Source organism: Aquarana catesbeiana, linkage group LG03 (assembly GCF_042186555.1).
Source record: "Aquarana catesbeiana isolate 2022-GZ linkage group LG03, ASM4218655v1, whole genome shotgun sequence".
NCBI classification, from domain to species: Eukaryota; Metazoa; Chordata; class Amphibia; order Anura; family Ranidae; genus Aquarana; species Aquarana catesbeiana.
Window position 1 is genome coordinate 52,903,961 of NC_133326.1, and position 22,303 is coordinate 52,926,263.

General features: G+C 42.8%; 1 protein-coding gene across 3 annotated transcripts in view; it reads left to right on the top strand.

The window, feature by feature from the left end:
- The window catches only part of ELL3 (elongation factor for RNA polymerase II 3), a 177,652-nt gene extending 160,476 nt beyond the window's left edge, over window positions 1-17,176 (top strand). For 2 of the 3 annotated variants that reach the window (XM_073618528.1, XM_073618529.1), the window contains exons 10-12: window positions 6,652-6,823; window positions 9,248-9,292; window positions 16,305-17,176. In XM_073618528.1, the coding sequence (XP_073474629.1) occupies window positions 6,652-6,823; window positions 9,248-9,292; window positions 16,305-16,412 (325 nt within the window). In that variant the 3' untranslated portion in view covers window positions 16,413-17,176. The remainder of the gene's footprint in view (window positions 1-6,651; window positions 6,824-9,247; window positions 9,293-16,304) is intronic. The other variant, XR_012242760.1, reaches the window with a different exon arrangement.
- The last annotated feature ends 5,127 nt before the right edge of the window (window positions 17,177-22,303 follow it).

The window sequence follows — 22,303 nt, forward strand, 5'->3', positions numbered from 1 at the left end:
ATGCTAATTCTTTGTATGGATATAAGATCGTATAATCTTTACCTTATACTATAGAGACACATTTTAACCAGTCCCTTAATATAGGTAAAAAATATAAGACTTGTGTATTCTTTTATCAATCACAAAAGTGTCCTTGTTCGCTAAATTCCCCTTTTTTTTAGCACTTCTGTAATTTCTTAAAATTTGGTTAGCTGCTTCCTACACACACATTGTCAAAGTGGATTTTTGACAGTCCTTCCCCTTTAGGGACTGTGTCGACAGCTTTTATTTGCTTCAAGTGGGTTTTGTATTCCTATACAAGTCTATGAGAATACAAGTCTATGGGAATACCACATAATTCTATGGGAATGTAAGTGCACAGGAATGCCATAAAAGTCTATGGCAATGGTCTCCAAACTGCTTCCCTGGAGCCGAATGTGGCCCTTTGCTTCCCTTTATCTGGCCCTTGGGGCACCATTCCATCCACTGACACTAAAAATGGGGCATAATTTCTGTCGCCGAGACTGGCAATGGGGCACAATTCCTCCCACTGGCACCAATGATGGGGCACAATTCCTCCCACTGACACCAATGATGGGGCACAATTCCTCCCACTGACCCCAATGATGGGGCACAATTCCTCCCACTGACACCAATGATGGGGCACAATTCCTCCCACTGACACCAATGATGGGGCACTATTCCTCCCACTGACACCAATAATGGGGCACTATTCCTCCCACTGACAACAATGATGGGGCACTATTCCTCCCAATGACACCAATGATGGGGCACAATTCCTGCCACTGACACCAATGATGGGGCACAATTCCTCCTACTGACACCAATGATGGGGCACAATTCCTCCCACTGACACCAATGATGGGGCACTATTCCTCCCACTGACACCAATGATGGGGCACAATTCCTCCCACTGACACCAATGATGGGGCACTTTTCCTCTCACTGACATCATCAAAAGGGCACAGTTCCTCCCACTGACACCAACAATGGGACATTTTCTACTCCCACTGGTCCTAGTCCAGTCCTCTTCAAGTCTGAGGGACAGTAAACTGGCCCTTTGTTTAGAAAGTTTGGAGACACCTGATCTATGGGATTACCATACAAGTCTGTGAGAATATAGTATACGGAAAAAAAAAAATGCCACGCTTAGTTGTTAATCAATATCAAAATGTACATCACATATGTGTATCAAGCAACATCATATAACTATGAAATAAATTACGGTAATTGTGAAATAAAATAAAAATTCCACATATTGTGAATATTTCCAAATATTGTTGCATGCCAAAGTCCAAATAATGTGCGTTCCATTCCAAAAGAATAGCCACCAACAAAAAAGCACAGCAGAGGCTCACAGAGAAAATATGACTCTCAAATTATAAAGAAGTCATATTAGGCATGATAGTATATCTGCAGTCATAAATAAACAGGACTCAAACTATAATCAGAAAGCAACCAGCAGGAAACAGCACCAGTACAATAATCCTCAAGTTCGCAATCCCATATGCACCATGTTCAAAGAAAAAAAGGAGACCAGCACGCCACATAGTATAAAAGCTGATAAATGAATTTATTGAAACAAATATATTGCACTCACATAAACATAGGCATCATAGCGCTGTGTCAGAAACTGACGAAGCACGCTTCCAGTTACGTGATGACATCACGTAGCAAAGTTCCTCCCTACGCATTTCATCAGAGTTGACTTCTCCTGGGGCAAGGATGTTACGCAACATCATCACGTAATAAATACTCTCCGAGTGCCGTGGATAAACAAAAAGTAACCAAGCCTCACTTTGGATCTACAATGGCTCCAGCTAGCCAAAAGCAAGAATCATATCCCAGAATGAACACAGCTCACTGTCAGAAACCATGAAATCAGGCCGAGACAAAAGTACAGTAAAATCATAATTGTTTAATAATAAAAGTAAAGAGAACAAACGTAGTCAAAACATAGCCAAAGTTCGGTACCCGGAACGGATGGTCAACCAAGCCAGAAGTCAGGGATCAATATAGTGGAACAGCAAGCAGGATCTGGAGCCAGAAGGGATGTCAGCAAAGCAAGTCTTGAACAGGATCGCAGGAGATAGTTTCTGTGATGTTGACCAAGGCGAAGGCAGAGATCCTCTGGACTGGACGGCATAAGTAGGCAGGACTGATGAGCAGGATATCATCAACAGCTGAGTAACTTTGGAGAGAGATGGGAGCTGGCAATTAGCCAACAGCTGAGCGGCCAGCTCAGAGAAGAAAGGGCTGAGCCCAGCCCTGACACTTGCACCTTCTATGGCAGTGGTTATCAACCCTGTCCTCAGGGCCCACTAACAGGCCAGGTTTTATGTATTACCTTGGGGGAGATGCAGACTAGAATACTGCAATCACTGAGCAGCAAATTATTTCACCTGTGATGTATTTTAGTTATCTTGCAAACCTGGCCTGTTAGTGGGTCCTGAGGACAGGAGTTGATGACCACTGCTCTATGGGACTAGATCCATATAACAAAAAATTACAAAAAATGGAATACTAATTCTTCCAGGGCACAATAAGAGTATACAAATTAAGCTGCCATCATGATTATAAATACATGTAAAAAATGTTTAAATTTATTGCAGCATGTTAAAGGGTTTAATTATCTTTATGGCAAATTATATAATTCATCCTAGGGGCATCTCGAGTATAAAGCATGATGCAGTCACATGAAATTCTCAGGCATCCCTTACCCATAGGCCCTCTGTAGGATAGAAAACTTCTATCCTGTTCCCACTTCCGGGAGTCCGCGCCGCGGCCCATGACATCACCGCGGGGCTCCCTCCTCCTCTGCCTGTCGCCGGCCAGTAGGAGAGAGGAGTGCGGCCTTGCGCATGCGCAGTAGGGTTCCCGGCGTGAAGCTGTAAGGCTACACTGCTGGGTTTCCTTACCTGCAATGGCGGCGGCAGCACCCGACAGCTGATGGAAACATCAGCTGCGGTGCCGACATCGCTGGACTCCAGAACAGGTAAGTGTCCTATTATTAAAAGCCAGCAGCTGCAGTATGTGAAGCTGCTGGCTTTTAAAACATTTTTTTTTTTTTGTGGGGCAGAACACCACTTTAAGACGCATTGAGAGAGATTTACTAAAACTGGTGCACACAGAGTCTGATGCAACTGTGCATAGTAACTAATCATGTGTTTCAGGGGTCAGAAAGCACCCCTTTCATCAGGGCTTGAAGTATGATAATGGGGTTGATTTTGCTAAAGGCAAATAGGCTGTTTATTTTTCAAGGAAATTTGCACTTGTTGAGGGATATTCCCCTTAGCTTAGTGAATGAGGTGAAGCTCTACAGACTTCTATCATGCAATCTTGGAAGACATTTTTTTTTTTTGTATTTTCCTTGCATGTTGATTGGGTATTCTTTGTCAAGGGAATTTTCACCACATTCACTAAGCAAAGAGAACATTCCCTTGCAAAGTCTATTTGCTTTCAGTAAATCAACACCAACATGTACAGGAATGTAGTTTAAAAGAGAAGTATGTTTTTTGTTTTTTTTTCATATTCATACTTAGCCTCGGTTCACACCAGAGGCGGCACGACTTGCAGGTCGCCTCACGAGGCGACCTGCACACAACTGCCCGGGCGACTTGCAAAACGACTTCTGTATAGAAGTCTATGCAAGTCGCCCCCAAAGTCGTACAGGAACCTTTTTCTAAGTCGGAGCGACTTGCGTCGCTCCCCTTAGAACGATTCCATAGCACAGAACGGGAGGCGACTTGTCAGGCGACTAGGTCGCCTAACAAGTCGTCCCTGTGTGAACCGAGCCTTACGTAGGTGAATGCAGCATCAGTCCGATGCTGCATCTGTCCCCCGCCGGCTCTGCACTGAGAACCGAGCGATTGAACACTGCCGATGGCTCGGTTCTCACAGCCCCCCGAGCAGAGAGCTGCTGACTGTCAAATACAATGCAGTACTCAGTAATAGATGAATCCCATTATTTGCATTTAAAATGGCCATATAACCCTAAACAATTTCATACCTTTAAAACACTGCAAGCCTATACTGTAGATGAATACATTTTGTATTTCCCCGTGCCTCTAAATGTAAGAGCCACATGGGGAAATTTAGTTGTGAACACTGTTCCTCCTCAGCCCTTTCACACTGGAGCGGTGCGCTAGCAGGACGGGAAAAAAAGTCCTGCTAGCAGCATCTTCGGAGCGGTGAAGGAGCGGAGTGTATACCGCTCCTTCACCGCTCCTGCCCATTGAAATCAATGGGACAGTGCGGCTATACCGCCGGCAAAGCACCTCTGCAGAGGCGCTTTGCGGTGGTTTTTAACCCTTTCTCGGCCGCTAACGGGGGGTAAAACCGCCCCGCTAGCGGCCGAATACCAACAGTAAAGCGCTGTTTACAATAGCGGCGCTTTACCGCCGACGCCGCCCCAGTGTGAAAGGGCCCTTAGTTGTGGCCTGGGCATTGCCAGATTAAACTCTGTGGGGGCCCCTAGACAGTCAAAACCTTGGGGCCCTCCTCGCAGGTTTCTGAAGGTTTCTCCTGTGTGCCCTCTAGTGGGATAACATAGAACTAAGTAGTGTGCATGTTGGCTCTTAGATGAAGATGACCATCACTGCTGTACATTACACGTATGTAGGTTGCATCCAGGGGCGTTGTTAGGTCTACAAAAGATCTGGGGCTAGAGCCCATAGCAGCGTAGTAAAGAAAGCCATACGCTTGGGCGGGCATACACATGTATATACAGTAATATACGTGTGTGTGTATATATATCCCCAGAGAGCCCCCCACTTACATCAGGGTCCCCAGAAAGTCCCCCACTTACATCAGGGTCCCCAGAGAGCCTCCCCTCGGGGACAACTGCAGAGACTCGGGGCTATGGGCCCCAGATTCGGGGCTATAGCCCCAAAAGCCACCCCCTAGTGATGCCACTGGTTGCATCTAAATATTTTTACAAACTGACAGCTGAAAGAAGATGAGCTTTTAAGAGACAAACTGTAATGGTTTATGTACTTTAAGTTGGGATTGGGTACATTACATTCATACAGGATTTTCTCTATAGTCTTTTAATGTAAAGTTTTTGTTCCTTTGAGTTGATGATTTTTTTTTTATCTTTTTATAAACAATGTTAGAAAGCTTCATTGTAATCTTCTTTCAAGATCATATCAATAATATTTTGATGAGTTGCCCATAGGCCAATGCCTACTCTGCCTGTGGCCTTTCATGCAAGCTGTACCTAGTGATGTATTGAAGAGGGAGGACAAAGTCACGTTGTGTGAAGCTCTCGGGTGCCGAGTTACATATTAGTTGCTCTCTCATTGAAGGATGGAAAAATAGGGTCTCCATCCGTCTGCATTTAGCGGATCGGAGCAAATCCGATGTCAGTGGACATGTCACCGCTGACATCCGTCGCTCCATAGAGGTACATGGAGCGTCCGTTCAGAACCGCCTGAAAAACTGACAGGCGGACCTAAACAGTCCGTATGAAAGAGGCCTAAGAGTTCCCTTCACTGGAACTAAGGGGCCAAGCCCAACCCCTGAAAAACAACCCCACACCATAATCCACCCTCCACCAAATGATTTGAACCAGTGCACAAAGCAAGGTCCAAAAAGACATGGATGAGAGAGTTTGGGGTGGAGAAACTTGACTGACCTGCACAGAGTCCTGACCTCAACCCAATAGAACACCCTTGGGATAAATTAGAGTGGAGACTGCGAGCCAGGCTTTCTCTCCAACATCAGTGCCTGACCTCACAAATGCACTTCTGGAAGAATGGTCAAACATTCCCATAGACACACTCCTAAACCTTGTGGACGGCCTTCCCAGAGGAGTTGAAGATGTTATAACTGCAAAGGGTGGGCCAATTCAATATTGAACCCTAAAGACTAAGACTGGGATGCCATTAAGGTTCAGGTGCGTGTAAAGGCAGGTGTCCCAATACTTTTGACAATATAATATATCTCATACCTGAGGGGCTGCTGGAAAGGCTAACAATCGCTGTAGTAGTTGTTGTTACTACAGTGATAGTCATGATATTCCGGGTTCTCTGCAAGCAAAGTCCCCTTTGTACACTGACCTCCAGAGGTGGCCGCATGCTCTGCACTGTTGCCAGTCATAGAACCCCCTTGTATTCCATTCAATGAATACAAGACATTCTCTGATTGGACAAAGTGTCACAATTTCCTCCTCCTCCATTAAGAGAATGCCTGATACTCATTGAAAAAAAAAAATACAAGGTATACTATTAATGGCATCAGTGTTGAGGGGGGGAGCCAATCACACAGGACCCAAGAAGCTCTGGGCTATCACTGTTGTAGCAGCGACTACTACAGCGATTTTCAGCTTCCCCATCGGACCATCAGGTATGAGCTGTTCATAATTACATCGTGCCAAGCTGGACCAATATAAGTATGCAGAACAAATAATTCCTGGACTTCATCTTTTAAATTGGCTAACCCTCCCCATGACTCAAGATGACATGGCTATATACCTAGGCATCTTTTACGTGAAGGAAGTGAGGTGGACAAGAGGCAGGGGCATTGGTTTACTTTAAGGTCACTTTTACTGTTAATTAATGTAACAAGCGTTTTTCATTTTAATTAGACCAGAGCTCTCTTTGCAGGTTTTGCTGTTAATCATATAACTTTGCTTTCTTTTCTTATATCCAGTAAATATAACACAATCACATCTGAGGATCAGAAGAAACTGTATGAGGAAGATTTTGCTTCTGATTATTCGGAATATCTTGAGCTCCACTCCAAGATCGGGAAGGTGCTGGAGAGATTCATGACGCTTGGCTCCAGAATGAGGAAGTATCAGCAAGGAACAGTAGAGCACAAGGTAAGTATTACAGTGGATGAGCTTATCTTTTATATTAACTAAGGGTAAGAACATATTAAGAATAAATGAATTCTCGTTATTTTATTATGAGCTTGTATTGGATGTTGAGATCACTTTTTATCTGTTAGGCCCCATTCACACCTCAGCGTTTTGTAGCTTGAAGCTTGAAGCTACAAAACACTGGAGGGGAAAAAAATCAATTATTCTCTATGGAGATGGTTCACATCTCCACTCCAAAACGCCTGAAGCCAGAAGCTCCAAAACGCCTGAAGTCCAAACAAGTTCTGGAACTTTTTTTTTAGGCAGATTTGGGCGATTTTCTGCTTTTTGCATTGGTGACCTTTTGACCTGTACGAAATCACGGCAAAACGCAGTAAAAATTGCGGTAAAATCTCCCGACTTTCTGTCTGAAAACGCTACGCTCAGATGTGAATGGGGCCTTAGAAGCAAACACTTCCCTGCAGTGCTGCTTTCATATCACAGTAGCACTTCTTTAAAGCAGTATTAAGCCAGTGGTGTCACTAGGGTTGGTGTCACCTGGTGCGCTAAAACATGGTTTCACCCCCCCACTCACCTTGTCCTTCTCTCTCACTCATCTTGTGCAGCCTCCCCCCCATCTTGTGCACCCCCTTCACCCTGTGTAGCTTCCCTTCCCCCCATATCTTATGCACCCCCACCACCTTATGCAGCTTCCCCATTCCCCTTTTGCCCCCCCCCCTCACCTTGTCCTCCTCCCTTCCAAACTTGTGTAACCCCCTCTCCCCTCATCTTGGGCAGCCACCCCCTTACCTTGTGCCCCCCCTTCCCCTTGTGGAACCCCCACATGCCCCCCCCTAGTTTCGGCCCTGGTGTCTCCTCTCTGGCAGGTTTCACCCGCGTGCGGTCCGCACCCCCATAGCGACGCCACTGTATTAAACCCAGAAGCAACCATCTATTATATTGCTGCATACCAATTCTTAGATGTGATGGCTGCATTCATTTTCTTAGGCATTCTTTCTTCTATTATCATCTGGTGATCCTGCCAATAAGTCTGTTGGCTTTTCAAAAGAACAGTATACCATATTAGAACAAAGTAGGGTGGGACTTTACATGTACCTTGCAAAGTGAAAACACTGATCATAGAGATTTATGTAAAAATAAATATATCTTTTATCTATACATATCTATTTATCTATACATACACGTAATTGATTATAAAAAAGTTCTAAAAGAACTAGTTAAAGACAGTTACATTTTTTGTGTCATTTTTTCCCCACAAACAGAGCTTTCTTTTGGTGGTATTTGATCACCTCTGCGTTTTTTATTTTTTGCACTATAAATTTAAAAAAACGTTAATTTTGAAAAAGAAAAACTGTTTTTTACTTTCTGCTATAAAACATATCCAATATATTTTTTTTAAAACATCTAATTTCTTCATCAATTTAGGCCAATATGTATTCTGCTACATATTTTTGGTAAAGAAAATCCCAATAAGTGTATATTGATTGGTTTGCACAAAAGTTATAGTATCTACAAACTATGGTATTTATACAGGAATTTTTATTTATTTATATTAGTAATGGCGGTGATCAGCGACTTATAGTGGGACTGCAATATTGCGGTGGACAATCGGAAACTAACTAACACTTTTGGGAACCAGTGACCTTAATACAATGATCAGTGCTAAAAAAAATGCATTAAATATAGGGATTAAACATCTAGAGCGATCAAAGGATTAACTGTGTGCCTAACCAGTGTTTGTGTTAGCTGTGTGCTGCTTTTACTAAGGGAAGTGCTGGATTTTATTCCCTGTTTTGCAGGGACACAAAATCCATCACTTCCCCCTGTCAGAAGGGAGCTCTGCCTTATTTATAAAGGCAAAGTTCTGTTCTATATCTCTGCCAGACGATCGGTGGGTGCCAGCAGACATCCATTGCCCGGCACCGGCAGATTGGCTTCTGCTGTGAGTAACCACAGCAGAAGCGACCCACTGGTTGCTTATGCCCCCTAAACGGAAGTGCAGAATAATGTAAATATATATGTGATTCTGAACACAATGGCGGCCCCGTAGCAGTATATCTGCTATAGGGCAGACATGAACTGGTTAAAACATATTTTACGTTGAAATAATAAACTTTTTAAAAAAAAATAAGGCTTCTTCTGATTTCTGGCTTGTGTAGCTTTAAAGCAGGGCATATTCATATTCATTCCCCATTCTTACTGTGTTTGATGACTTATTTATCTGTTAGGGTATACAATGACGTAGAGCAGACCCCCAAGCCCACCACCACCACATTAAAAAAAAAAAAAGTTTTGTAACAGGTAATATTTGCCTCTCTGTGAGTTCCTGTTTCCATCTGGGGTATTGATAATTAAGCAAAAAATTTTCAAAAATTAACACTTTTATAAGTGTATTTATTACAATTCTTATATTTGGTCTTTTAGGTGGTGGAAAACAAGATTCTGCATGAGTACAAGAAGTTTAAAAAGGTAAGAAACCTCTGGACTGGTTATTCAGTTTTGGATCAGATGACAACCAACCACAATAAAAGTATCTGGGTCTTTATAATATTACAGAACATCCAGGCTGTTTGGAGACCTTAGAGCAGCCTTCCTCAGCCAGGGTTTCGTGAAAACCTGGAGTTTCTCCAGAGGTTGCTAGGGGTTCCTTGAGCAATGAGAAGTCTTCGCCAAGTGACCACTGACACCAATGATCCTTTTAGCCAGGGGTGTCCAACTTGATTTAATCGAGGGCCTCATCAGCATTATGGTCATCTTCAAAGGGCTGGTTGTATCTGTAAGACTAGATGTCCAGAGCACCACCTCCCCTTACATTAGATGCCAAGAGCCCCCACCATCAGAAATCAAGAGTTCCCCACCCTTCCAATCTTTGTGATCTAGAAGCACTGAATTTTATGCAGATGTGTTTCGATGGGATAGGTGATTTGTGGTCCTAGAAGCTGCTCACACAATGGACAATTTTTCCTCTTAAGTGGGATTTTAAAGGGTGGAAGTCTCAAAAAAAGTATAACAAAAAGTATAAAAAATTATCAGAATTTTATTGTATCAAAAATTTAAAAGAAAAACATGTGCTAGAATGGAAACAATGGATAAAAGCAACAATGGATGCCAGAATTAACAAATGATGAAAAATACAACCAGGATATACATGACAGGTCGACAGAGCTACACAAAACCCCACAAAGGCTATATCAGCAAAGAGCCAATTGACGGAGCAGGACCAACGCGTTTCGAGGCTTTATATAAGGATTACGACCTCTTCTTCAGGGGCTAGAGGTAAGGTGTATATCTGTCTGCGAAACATTGTTACAAAAAAAGAGAGACAAAAAGACACACAATGAAAAACATATTGATGTCAGAAAATCATGCGTATATACAACTATTTACATAATCAGATTGTGATGTAATTACAAAAAATATATCCTAACCATGCTATTGCAGGGTCAATGCTGTATGGCATCCACCCCAGACAAGGAGGAAGGGGAGAACGGTAAGCCACCGGGGCCCAGATCCGAATATCAGCGACGCCGCCACACAACCAGGACCGCCAGCAGATCAGGACCAGACACAGAGGGCGTCATGTCCCTCAGCTGTATTTTAAATTCTCTTTATCAAAATCTCTTTATCAGCTAAAAACCAAGAAGACAAGGGGAAGATTTATAAGTGTGGGATACACAGGTCCCAGAACAAGATTTTACTATTTTGCTATATGAGAAGTTCCCCCTAATGGGTTCAGGACGGGGGACTCTAGTAAGTGTAAGGTTGTACCTACCTATTGACGCAGGCTAGGATTATCTAAGCCTTGACTCCTTAGATAAGTCAAGGCTTAGATAATCCTAGCCTGCGTCAATAGGTAGGTACAACCTTACACTTACTAGAGTCCCCCGTCCTGAACCCATTAGGGGGAACTTCTCATATAGCAAAATAGTAAAATCTTGTTCTGGGACCTGTGTATCCCACACTTATAAATCTTCCCCTTGTCTTCTTGGTTTTTAGCTGATAAAGAGATTTTGATAAAGAGAATTTAAAATACAGCTGAGGGACGTGACGCCCTCTGTGTCTGGTCCTGATCTGCTGGCGGTCCTGGTTGTGTGGCGGCGGCGCTGATATTCGGATCTGGGCCCGGTGGCTTATCGTTCTCCCCTTCCCCCTTGTCTGGGGTGGATGCCATACAGCATTGACCCTGCAATAGCATGGTTAGGATATATTTTTTGTAATTACATCACAATCTGATTATGTAAATAGTTGTATATATGCATGATTTTCTGACATCAATATGTTTTTCATTGTGTGTCTTTTTGTCTCTCTTTTTTTGTAACAATGTTTCACAGACAGATATACACTTTACCTCTAGCCCCTGAAGAAGAGGTCGTAATTCTTATATAAAGCCTCGAAACGCGTTGGACCTGCACTGTCAATTGGCTCTTTGCTGATATAGCCTTTGTGGGGTTTTGTGTAGCTCTGTCGACCTGTCATGTATATCCTGGTTGTATTTTTCATCATTTGTTAATTCTGGCATCCATTGTTGCTTTTATCCATTGTTTCCATTCTAGCACATGTTTTTCTTTTAAATTTTTGATACAATAAAATTCTGATAATTTTTTATACTTTTTGTTATACTTTTTTTGAGACTTCCACCCTTTAAAATCCCACTTAAGAGGAAAAATTGTCCATTGTATATGTATAAAGGGATGCGGGTTGGTTGTCTCATTCCATAAAGCTCTTGTCACCACCAGTTTCTAGAAGCTGCTCACCAACAACTGTGGGGTCTTGCTGGACCCCAGAGGGGTTTGTTGAAGTTTTGAAAGGATGGGAGCACCACACCAGCTTGTAGAGACTTTTAAAAGAATTTTAGGGGCTCAGCGAGACGAGTGGGGGCTGCAGCTTTACAGAGAGGCGCAGGATCTGAAGGAGGAGTTCTGTAGTCCTCTCTGCTGCCGACTGCTAAAACGGGGTGGTGGAGATGAGGGGAGTGCTGCAGCTGCAGGAGAGGTGTGAGGGCCACATGAAATTACCTGGAGGGCTGGATTCGGCCAACGGGCCTTGTGTTTGACACATATGCTTTTAGCTATTTATGAGGGGGCATTCTTCCTGCTGACCCCAAATATAAGGTACATTCTTCCTATTGACCATCACACTAATGTACCTGTAGATATAGCCATTGTTAGAAGGGGTTCCCTAGGACCAGAAAGTTATTTTTAAAGTTATGTTAAAAAGAAAAAAAAAAGGTTGAGAAAGGCATGTACCATAAGGTTTGTTCTCGGATAGAAAACTGGTTACAGGGGCGCGTCCAAAGGGTAGTGATAAATAACGTGTACTCAGATTGGTCTGGAGTGGTAAGTGGGGTACCCCAAGGCTCTGTGTTGGGACCAATTCTGTTTAATTTATTCCTAAATGATATAGAGGTCTGTATAGCTAGCTCAATCTCAGTTTTTGTGGATACATGATTTATATAGCGCCAACAGTTTACGTAGCGCTTTACAATGTAGAGGGGGGACAGCACAATTACAGTACAGTTCAATACAGAGGGGACAGGAGGGCCCTGCTCGTAGAGCTTACATTCTAAAGGGAGGGGGTGGTGGTAAAAAAGGTAATATATATTTATATAGATATAGGATATAGCAGGGATATGTAATTAGCGGACCTCCAGCTGTTGCAGAACTACAAGTCCCATGAGGCATAGCAAGACTCTGACAGCCACAAGCATGACACCCAGAGACAGAGGCAAGATGGGACTTGTAGTTTTGCAACAGCTGGAGGTCCGCTAATTGCATATCTCTGGGATATAGGATATAAGATATAAGGATATAGATATAGAAACACTTGAACAAAATAATGGAGTGGGCAACTACATGGCAAATGAGGTTTAATGTGGAGAAATGTAAGGTAATGCACTTGGGGGCTAAAAACATAAATGCAAACTACTCACTATGGGGGAGAACCTCTGGGGGAATCAAGGATGGAGAAAGATCTGGGGGTCCTAGTCAAAGACAGACTGAGCAATAGCATGCAATGTCAAGCTGCAGCTACCAAAGCCTGCAGAATATTAGAATGTTTAAAAAAGTGATATACTCCAGAGATAAAACGATAATCCTGACACTTTATAAAACTCTGGTTAGGCCACATCTGGGAGTATTCTGTCCAGTTCTGGTCACCAGTCCTAGGAAGGGATGTGCTGGAGCTGGAGAGAGTCCAAAGAAGGGCAACAAAATTAATAAGGGGTTTGGAAGACCTCAATTACGAGGAACAACTACAAGTGCTAAATTTATTCTCACTGGAGAAGAGACGCTTGAGAGGGGACATGATAGCGATTTACAAATACCTCGATGGTTATCCCAACGTAGGAAAAAATTATTCAGTCTCAGGGAGTGTCAGAGGACACGGGGCCACACAATGAGATTGGAGTAGAAGCAGTTTAATCTTCAGCTACAAAGTAGGTTTTTTGCGGTCAGGGCGATAAGGATGTGGAACTCTTCCATAATTGGTGGTGTCAACAAGGAGGATTGCTATTTTTAAAAGACTCTTGGACGTGCATCTTAAAAAACACAACATTTAGGGATATGGGAAACAATTATCGACACTGACACACATACACCTACACAGGTTGAACTGGATGGTCTATTGTCTTTATTCAACCTTACCTAATATGTAATTATGTAAAGGCTGTCTTATGTCCCGTACACACAATCGGACATTCCAACAACAAAATCCTGGATTTTTTTCCGACGGATGTTGGCTCAAACTTGTCTTGCATACACACAGTCACACAAATCTTGTCGGAAATTCCGAACGTCAAGAACGCGGTGACGTACAACACGTACGACGAGCCAAGAAAAATGAAGTTCAATAGCCAGTGCGGCTCTTCTGCTTGATTTCGAGCATGCTTGGAATTTTGTGAGTCGGAATTGTGTACACACGATCGGAATTTACGACAACGGATTTTGTTGTCAGAAAATTTGAGATCCAGATCTCAAATTTTGTGTGACGGAAATTCCGATGGAAAATGTCCGATGGAGCCCACACACAGTCGGAATTTCCGACAACAAGCTCCTATCAAACATTTTCCGTCGGAAAATCCGACCGTGTGTACGGGGCATAATGCCCCGTACACACGGTCGGATTTTCTGATGGAAAATGTCCGATCGGAGCGTGTTGTCAGAAATTCCGACCGTGTGTGGGCTCCATCGGACATTTTCCATCGGATTTTCCGACACACAAAGTTGGAGAACAGGAGATAAAATTTTCCGACAACAAAATCCGTTGTCGGAAATCCCGATCGTGTGTACACAAATCCGACGGACAAAGTGCCACGCATGCTCAGAATAAATAAAGAGATGAAAGCTATTGGCCACTGCCCCGTTTATAGTCCCGACGTACGTGTTTTACGTCACCGCGTTCAGAACGATCGGATTTTCCGACAACTTTGTGTGACCGTGTGTATGCAAGACAAGTTTGAGTCAACATCCGTCGGAAAAAATCCATGGATTTTGTTGTCGGAATGTCCGAACAAAGTCCGACCGTGTGTACGGGGCATTAGAGTGCGGATTGACATGACAGTCCAACCACCCTCTGGCATAAGAATGGTCTGGAGGTTCCATAAACAGCAACATTCTGTTTGGGAGAATATTCCTACTTATGTGAATAAGATGTGGGATGGGGAGATAAAGAGCATTTTTATTTTATTTATTTTTATTTGTAGCGCAGAGAGGAGATATATAAATATTAGATTAAAATGGTTGTAAAATTATATATACAGAATACCCATTGAAGTCCCTGACTGAAAGATGAGATTAAACAAATCCTCCTAGATAAGTTGTAGGTGTTTACCTGCAGCCCTCTCTTAGAAGGTGCTGCACTATTTATATAATATATATTTTAGATGGTGAAGTGATACACTGAGAGTGTTCAGCAGCTGCAGAAATTTAATTCATAATTTCTAATTGTACACTTGCACAATATTTTTATTTTAATTTAAATTTTATTTAGCACATAGCACTTTTTGTGACGCTGATTGATTTTTACACATTATAGGTTAATTACGCACAATCCAATTAGCAGCCACTATGGGTGTATTTAATATATTAGAACACAGGGATATTAATTTAGATGATTTTTTCACGGATAATGTTAACAGCAACCAGTTTGGAGATTTAAAACAATCCTTTAGAAGGCTTAACCATTTATTTGAGAAAAAAATTAGAGCCTGGTGGGATATGGTTACATTTCATAGATATATAAAAGGGGACATTGTCCCAAGAACATTAAGATGAGATGTACCACCCAATGAAATAGCGCTGCACTATTTATGTAATATTTACATACAGTATACCCACTGAAGTCACTGACTGAAAGAAGAGATTAAAAAAATCCTCCTAGATAAGATGTAGCCGTTTACCTGCAGCCCTCTCTTGGAAGGCGGGGGGGCGGGGATCTGATGTCACACACTGCACTGCATAGAGCAGGAAGCTGAGTGTAATCTGAGACCTGAGTGAAGGGAATGGACCCCCTTCCCTACACAGTCTCATTGGGAAACATGGACAGATTAGGTTGTCAATCACCTGCTGTGTGCGGGAGTGGGTTGGGCATCTCCCTGGAAAGTCTGGTGTCGGTATTGTCAGAAGTGACTCATGCAGATCACACTAGTAGGTGCTGTCAGGGAAATTTTAATCTTCTCCCTATAAGCAAATCATTTCTTTGCGCTTAAAAGCACAAAAACAGCTCTCTCATATAATGCCGGGAAAGCGCGCTTGTATTTCTCCAAGTAACACAGACACATGAATAACAAAAGAAGGTGGTGGCTTCAGAATCAGCCAGACACTTGTATTCTTTCAAAAGAACCAATCACACACACATGTATATAGTCAAATAGAAATACAGTAGTGACGTGTGTAGACGGTCGTGTGCAGAGCCATGCGGCAAGCGTTTTGTGAGCCACAAAGGACAATTTTGAACACTACTTACATGGTTCTGAACACGATCGTGTGCACATTCCCACTGCTACCAACGCGAGCCATACTATATCATGGCTTAGTGGACCATAATTTTGTATGGTTATGCTATGGTTCCCATGTACGCAGATCTGCTTACTTAGGAGTTTAGATGCGGTTGCCATGAAGTGGTCAGTCCCTTTGTGAGTCATAAACAAACATCCTTAAAAGAACAAACTGATCTGCCGTGTCCACGGGAAGGTTTCCGCAGCCAATGGTCTTCCACCAACAATTGACACTGGGGGACATCTGACAACATACATTAATAAAAATTTCCACAACAGTGCTTTGGATTGAAGCAAGTACACACTATAGAAGGATATGCTTTGTTCATTTTTTAACATTTTTATTTCAGAAGTTTACAACCACTTTAATTGCTTGCATATAAAAAAAAAATACATGTATGAATTATTATTGAATACAAACCTTCATTAATGTGTGTCCTATATGGAGTTCAGCTTTTAAAAGCAGTTTTTTTTTTTTCCCATGTGCAGACTTATCCTACCTACAGTCAGGAGAAGTCACGCTGTGAATACTTGCATGTTAAATTATCGCACATAAAGCACCAGATTCTGGAATATGAAAAAAATATACCGACCTAGCCAGCGTACTCGGGGAGAAGAGACAATCCACTCCGCTCAGACCTCAGAAACCTGCGAACACTCCACGAGTTACCACAAGCCTTGAAGGAAAACCAACTGTGAAAAAAGTGCCATCCAAATATTGTATGATAATGTATACAATGTAGAGGACATGCCTTCATCGGGATCATTCCAAAAGCATCAGTTACTGCCTTACACAGGACGTTTACACGGGTTATACTCTGTAAATATATATATATATATATATATATATATATATATATATATATATATATATATATATATATATATATATATATATATATATACAAAAAACTATTATAATTACAGCTTCAATGCTGGATACATGATCGTGTTGGTCAGGCGGCGCTCAGAACGCGGGACGCCCTACAGTGCTGTGAACTTTCGGGCAATGATAGTACAGAATAAACATTGTGATTGTGTAGCTAAAGAATGGATTTAAAATGAAAGCCAGTAAATGCATTGTAAAGAATTCTGGTACGTACATTTGGTACAGATGGGCTGAAACCCTTCCCAGATTAGTTAGGCATTTTTGTGTCCCTTGTCTAACCAGCTGTGAACTCATCCAATACCGGATTTATGGCACTATCGTGCCACATACAATATTGTTACCGGACATGCCTTTATATTTTTTGTTTTTAGATGGAAACAATCACCTGTTACAGCTGAAATTGCATTTTTTTTTGCAAAGTTATTGTTATATGAAACAACATGAACTGTTCAATAAAAATGTTTAACCCTAATTGAGATTCCATGTGACTCTGGGTCCTTAAAGAAGAACTGCAGGCTGCTCATATAATTTGTCGTAAAAACATCTTGAAGCTTCCCTCCAACCACTTTGCATATTACTTTATATATACTGCGATTCTGTACTTGTCAAATTTGCTGCAGAAAGCTCCCTCCACTGAGTGGCTACAGCCATTTTAACTGTGGGCAGCTGAAGCTGCTGCCTGTTCACTTCCTCCAGCTCTGCAGCTTTCATCAGCTCTCTTATGACTCATCCCCCCTCAATTTCTGGTAAACTCTTACAAGAGTAAGAGAGAGAGCTGTGTATGATATCATAAGCCTAGGCTAATGACCAGACAAGAAGTGGGCTGTATAAGGTATTTACTGACAAAAAAAGAATGCTTTTCTATCCAAAGTTAAAAACAACAAGGGCAGAAGATTTAATAGATGAAAAGTTGAAAAAATGACTGAAGGTCCGCTTTAACCCCTTCACGCCTAAGGGTAAAACATATCTTAATGCCCAAGCACAATTTTGCAACTTTGATCTGTGTTAGTAAAACTGTACATATCATCACAACTACTTTGTACATCCAGGTAAATTGTTTTTTCAGGACAAATTGGACTTTCATTTGGTGATAAATGGTTATGGATATCTCCTGATTTTTTTTTTAATTATCAAAAAGGAAAACTGGTCCAGAATTGTATTAAATATATATATATATATATATATATATATATATATATATTTTTTTTTTAACCACTTGCTTACTGGGAACTTAAACCCCCCTCCTGGCCAGACCAATTTTCAGCTTTCAGCGCTGACGCACTTTGAATGACGATACAACACTGTACCCAAATGAAATTTTTATCATTTTATTCCCACGAATAGAGCTTTCTTTTGGCGGTATTTAATCACAGCTGGGGTCTTTACTTTTTGCTAAACAAACAAAAAAAGATGGAAAATTTTGAAAAAAAAAAATCATGTTTCATAGTTTGTTATAAAATTTTGTAAACAGGTAATTTTTCTCCTTCATTGATATGCGCTGATGAGGCGGCACTGGTGGGCACTGATAGGCTGCACTGGTGGGCACGGATAGGCTGCACTGATGGGCACTGATAGGCACAGATAAGGCAGCACTGATAGGTACAGATAACGCGGCACTGATGGGGACAGATAGGGCGGTACTGATGGGCACAGATAAGGCGGTACTGATGGCCATTGATAAGATGGCACTGATGGGTGGCACTGATGGGCACTGATAGGTGTTACTGATAGGTACCACTGATAGATGGCACTGATGCGCACTGACAGGTGACACTGATGGGCACTGTTAGGTGACACTGATGGGTAGCACTGTTGATGAGGCACTGATTGGTGACATTGATAGGTGGCACTGGGGGCACTGATGGGTGGCATTGTGGGCTTTGATGGGTGGCAATGTGGGAACTGGTAGGTGGCGCTGGTGGGCACTGGTAGGCGGTACCGGCTCTGTTTACATCACATGATCAGCTGTCATCGGCTGACAGCTGATTACGTGGTAAGGGGTCTGGATTGACCACTTATTCTGATCTGTGATCAGCCGAGTCTCCTAGACTCACTGATCACAGAGCGCGCCGCTGGCCGCTCGAGCACGGGAGGATGTCTATTGATGCCCTCCCGGCAAAGAAGATCCGGCGCTGTAGCTGTCATTCGGCTATAGCGCAGATCTGAAGAAGTTAAAGGGTAACTCCACTTTCGTGGGGAAAAAAATAGCAACTAAAGAAAAAATAATAAAGCGTGTAAAATTGCGATACAAATCATATTGTAATTGAATGTTATTAAAAATTATCTTTCTTTTTTAATCTGCAGCCACTGTAATTTTCTATAAATGCAATGCAATATGGCTACATGGAGTTGTTCTGTACACAGAATGTGTACTGACCACTCCCCAGAAACATAATTTCCTTTTTGTGTGATTGGCTCACCAATTTCCCCAGAAGTCTGCACTAAGATACAAGTCAGATTTCAGGCATCCCCTGCAACAAAAATGTCTTTTTTGGTGAAATATTTGCAATAGGAACACATCTAAAGGGATGCAGACCCAGCAGATTTCCTCATTAGTGCCCTGCAGCTGCCACAGCTGACTGATAACTATGAAACCCCTCCCAATAGACTCACTGAGCCCAGAGGCACAGACAAACACACATGGATTTCTTCAGAATAACAAAAGGTAGAACTCTGTAACAAAGTTTGTTATAATCCTTGCAGTGTACATAGATCACCCAGAGGGGAATGTTTTTTTCTCAACAAAAGTGGATTTACATTCTAAATTTAGCTGTATGTTACTTGTTACCACCATAACCCAACACCAAAGAACAATTCAAAATACATTTTCCGTCTCCTGACAATCGCAGCGATACCTCATATGTGTATGTTAGTTGTTATTTGTACCCGTAGTACAGCCCAGAAACAATAGTGCGCATTTTGCTTCTTTTTTTTTTGTGCCCTACTTAAAACACACTGACACTGATACAAAAGTGTACTGACCCTGACCCAAACACTACCCTGGCACTGGCCTAGATCAAACCTTGATCTAGGTATTTTTTCTTTATTTTATATTTTATTTTTTAATATTTATTATTATTTTAATTTTTTTTACACTCACTTTTTTTTCTCTCTGCAAGGAGAGACAAATATGCAATGTATCTTTCCTCTCCATTCCATTCACAGAGCGAGAAACACATGGGGCCGGCTTCACAGTGACTGATCACTGTGGTAGCCAATCAGAGGCTACCACAGTGATCAGGTGACCCGGAATCAGGAGTTCCGGGTCCCGATCGTTAGTATGAGTCCCCGGGCTCTTGGTGAGACCCCGGTCTCACTGTGTGGCACACTCCCAGCACAAAGGGAGATAAGCAAATACGCGGCCCCACGGAAGAAAGCACAGTGCAATGGGGCCGCATATTTGTGGCATCACAGGGTTAATTATGTCCCATAGCCAGAACAGGAAAGTGAGAGAATCCCTGGTTATCACCAGAACTAGTGTGCACATCGGAGGATTTCCCCTCTATTCGTGTTTTGGTGATAACACAGTACATATTCATTCGCTATTGTCACACAACTGGGTGAGCTCAGAGCGCAGGGTTTTCCCTCCCAAGCCCACCATTTTTTGAAGCCTACTAGAGCCTCTGACTCTAATCACATGCTTCAAAAAAGAAAAACCCATTGGAATCCATGCATCCAGCACACCGCTTGAGGATTAGGGTGCCAGATGCATGGATGGGGAAGGTGGCACCCGTGCTCCTCTAATGGACGGGCCACCACTGGCTTTAACTATTTGTTGACAGTCAGCTAAATAGGCGAGAGCCTAAACTGTAAGGGTCGGTTCACACTGGGACGACTTGGGATCCGACTTGTACGCCCTCAAGTCGCCCCAAGTCGCCCCAGAAAGAGATTCACATTTAAGTGAATGGAAGCGTCTGAATAGACACTACTGAAGTCGCTCCGACTTCAGAGCGTACTCCCTGTACTACTTGGATCCGACTTGGTAGGCGACCTGTACCATAGAAATCAATGGAAGTCGCCTCCAAGTCGGATCTCTCTCTCAAAGTCAAGCGACTTTGCAGGGAAAACCCCTCCCTCCCAGAGAGCTGATTGTCCTGTGATTGGCCACAGCCGAAGTCGCCTGTCCTGGAGGCAACTTGAAGTCGCGTTGTAATTTGCTAAAGTCGCGCTGAAGTTGCGCCGAAGTCGCGTTGAAGCCGCGTTGAAGTCGCCGTGCAAAGTCGCGTTAAAGTCGTGTTGCCCCTGTGTGAATCGAGCCTAAAAGAGGATTAAGAACCCATATTTGATTGGTAAGTGCCAAGATAGCTATGACCTGGAAACTGATAGAACTGAGGCTCAGACCAAGGACAACTCCTGACTGTAAAAAGCCCAGCACCTGTGCAATCTCAGGGTGAATTGGGTGAGACCCCTTTCATGTTAAAAACGCCAAGTTCTTAGCCCAGACTCCATAAAAAATTGTGTTCATTGATATTTTCTTTGCCTTTAGTAAGTTGTCAATCACTTGCACAGCCTAGGACCTCCAACCTTTTCCTCTCAACCTTCAAACCTTTAGAGCCAGGTACTTTTGATTTGGATAAATAATGCCTGCCTGTGATAGAAAATGTAGATTCAGTGGCAGTTAGAGGAAAGGGGCAAGCTAGAGAAGATGCAGTAACCATGACCCCTGAGGTCCGCACAAAATCACTGCCAGCACTGGCTAGTTCAGAAAAAGGGCAAAAAAACTGAGAGCCACAAGAAACACTTCCTGGCACTCGATGTTGGTGAGAAACTTCCTTGAAAGAGTATTGGCCTGGACATTTGGGAAGGCTGGGACCTTCAAGTTGAACAGGTTCTTTTCTCACCAGTTCATGGAAAGGTGACATCTCTTGAAGCAGGATTTGACTGTGGGTACCCCCATGTCTGGATATGTAGGATACAGTGGCATGGGCACTGCCCCCCCCCATCCATGCGTCCAGTCCCCTAATCTACATGTGGGAGCTGGACACATGGATTGCAATGGTTTTTTTTTTTTTGAAGCGCATGATTAGAGCCTGAGGTTATAATTGGCTTCAAAAAAGAGTGTGACCCACTTGTGTGACAATAGCGAATTAATATGAATGGACCCAAAGTGATCGGTACTGATTACTCACTGTGTCCATTCAGAAAAGGAAGGGGCTGGTCAATTACATATTTACCAGCCCCTTCCCCCGCTCTGCATCCTGAAATATCCCCTAGTGTGTCCACAGCAGCAGCCGATGGGATAGGAGAGGAGGAAAGCCGGTAGCACTGAAAAGGGGCCCGGGCAGCAGGGGGGAACCTGTGCTGCAAGGGGTAATTAGGGTGTGCCCAGGCACACCCAGCACACCCTGTGAGCACGCCTATGTTCATTGCTAGGCAGACTGTACTCTGGAATTTGGGAATCTTGTTGTGCAGAAGAGCAACTGGCTTTTCATGGGTGTTGAACAGCCCTCCTAGATCTACTAGACAAAATGGGACTTAAGTTCTCTTAATTTATCAACCACCTGAAGTTTTGGGAAGGTGGAAATAACTGTGTCCTAATAGCTCAGAAGAACATCCCTGTATTCTGCGAGCAGGAGGACATTGTCCAAGTGGTGGTAAA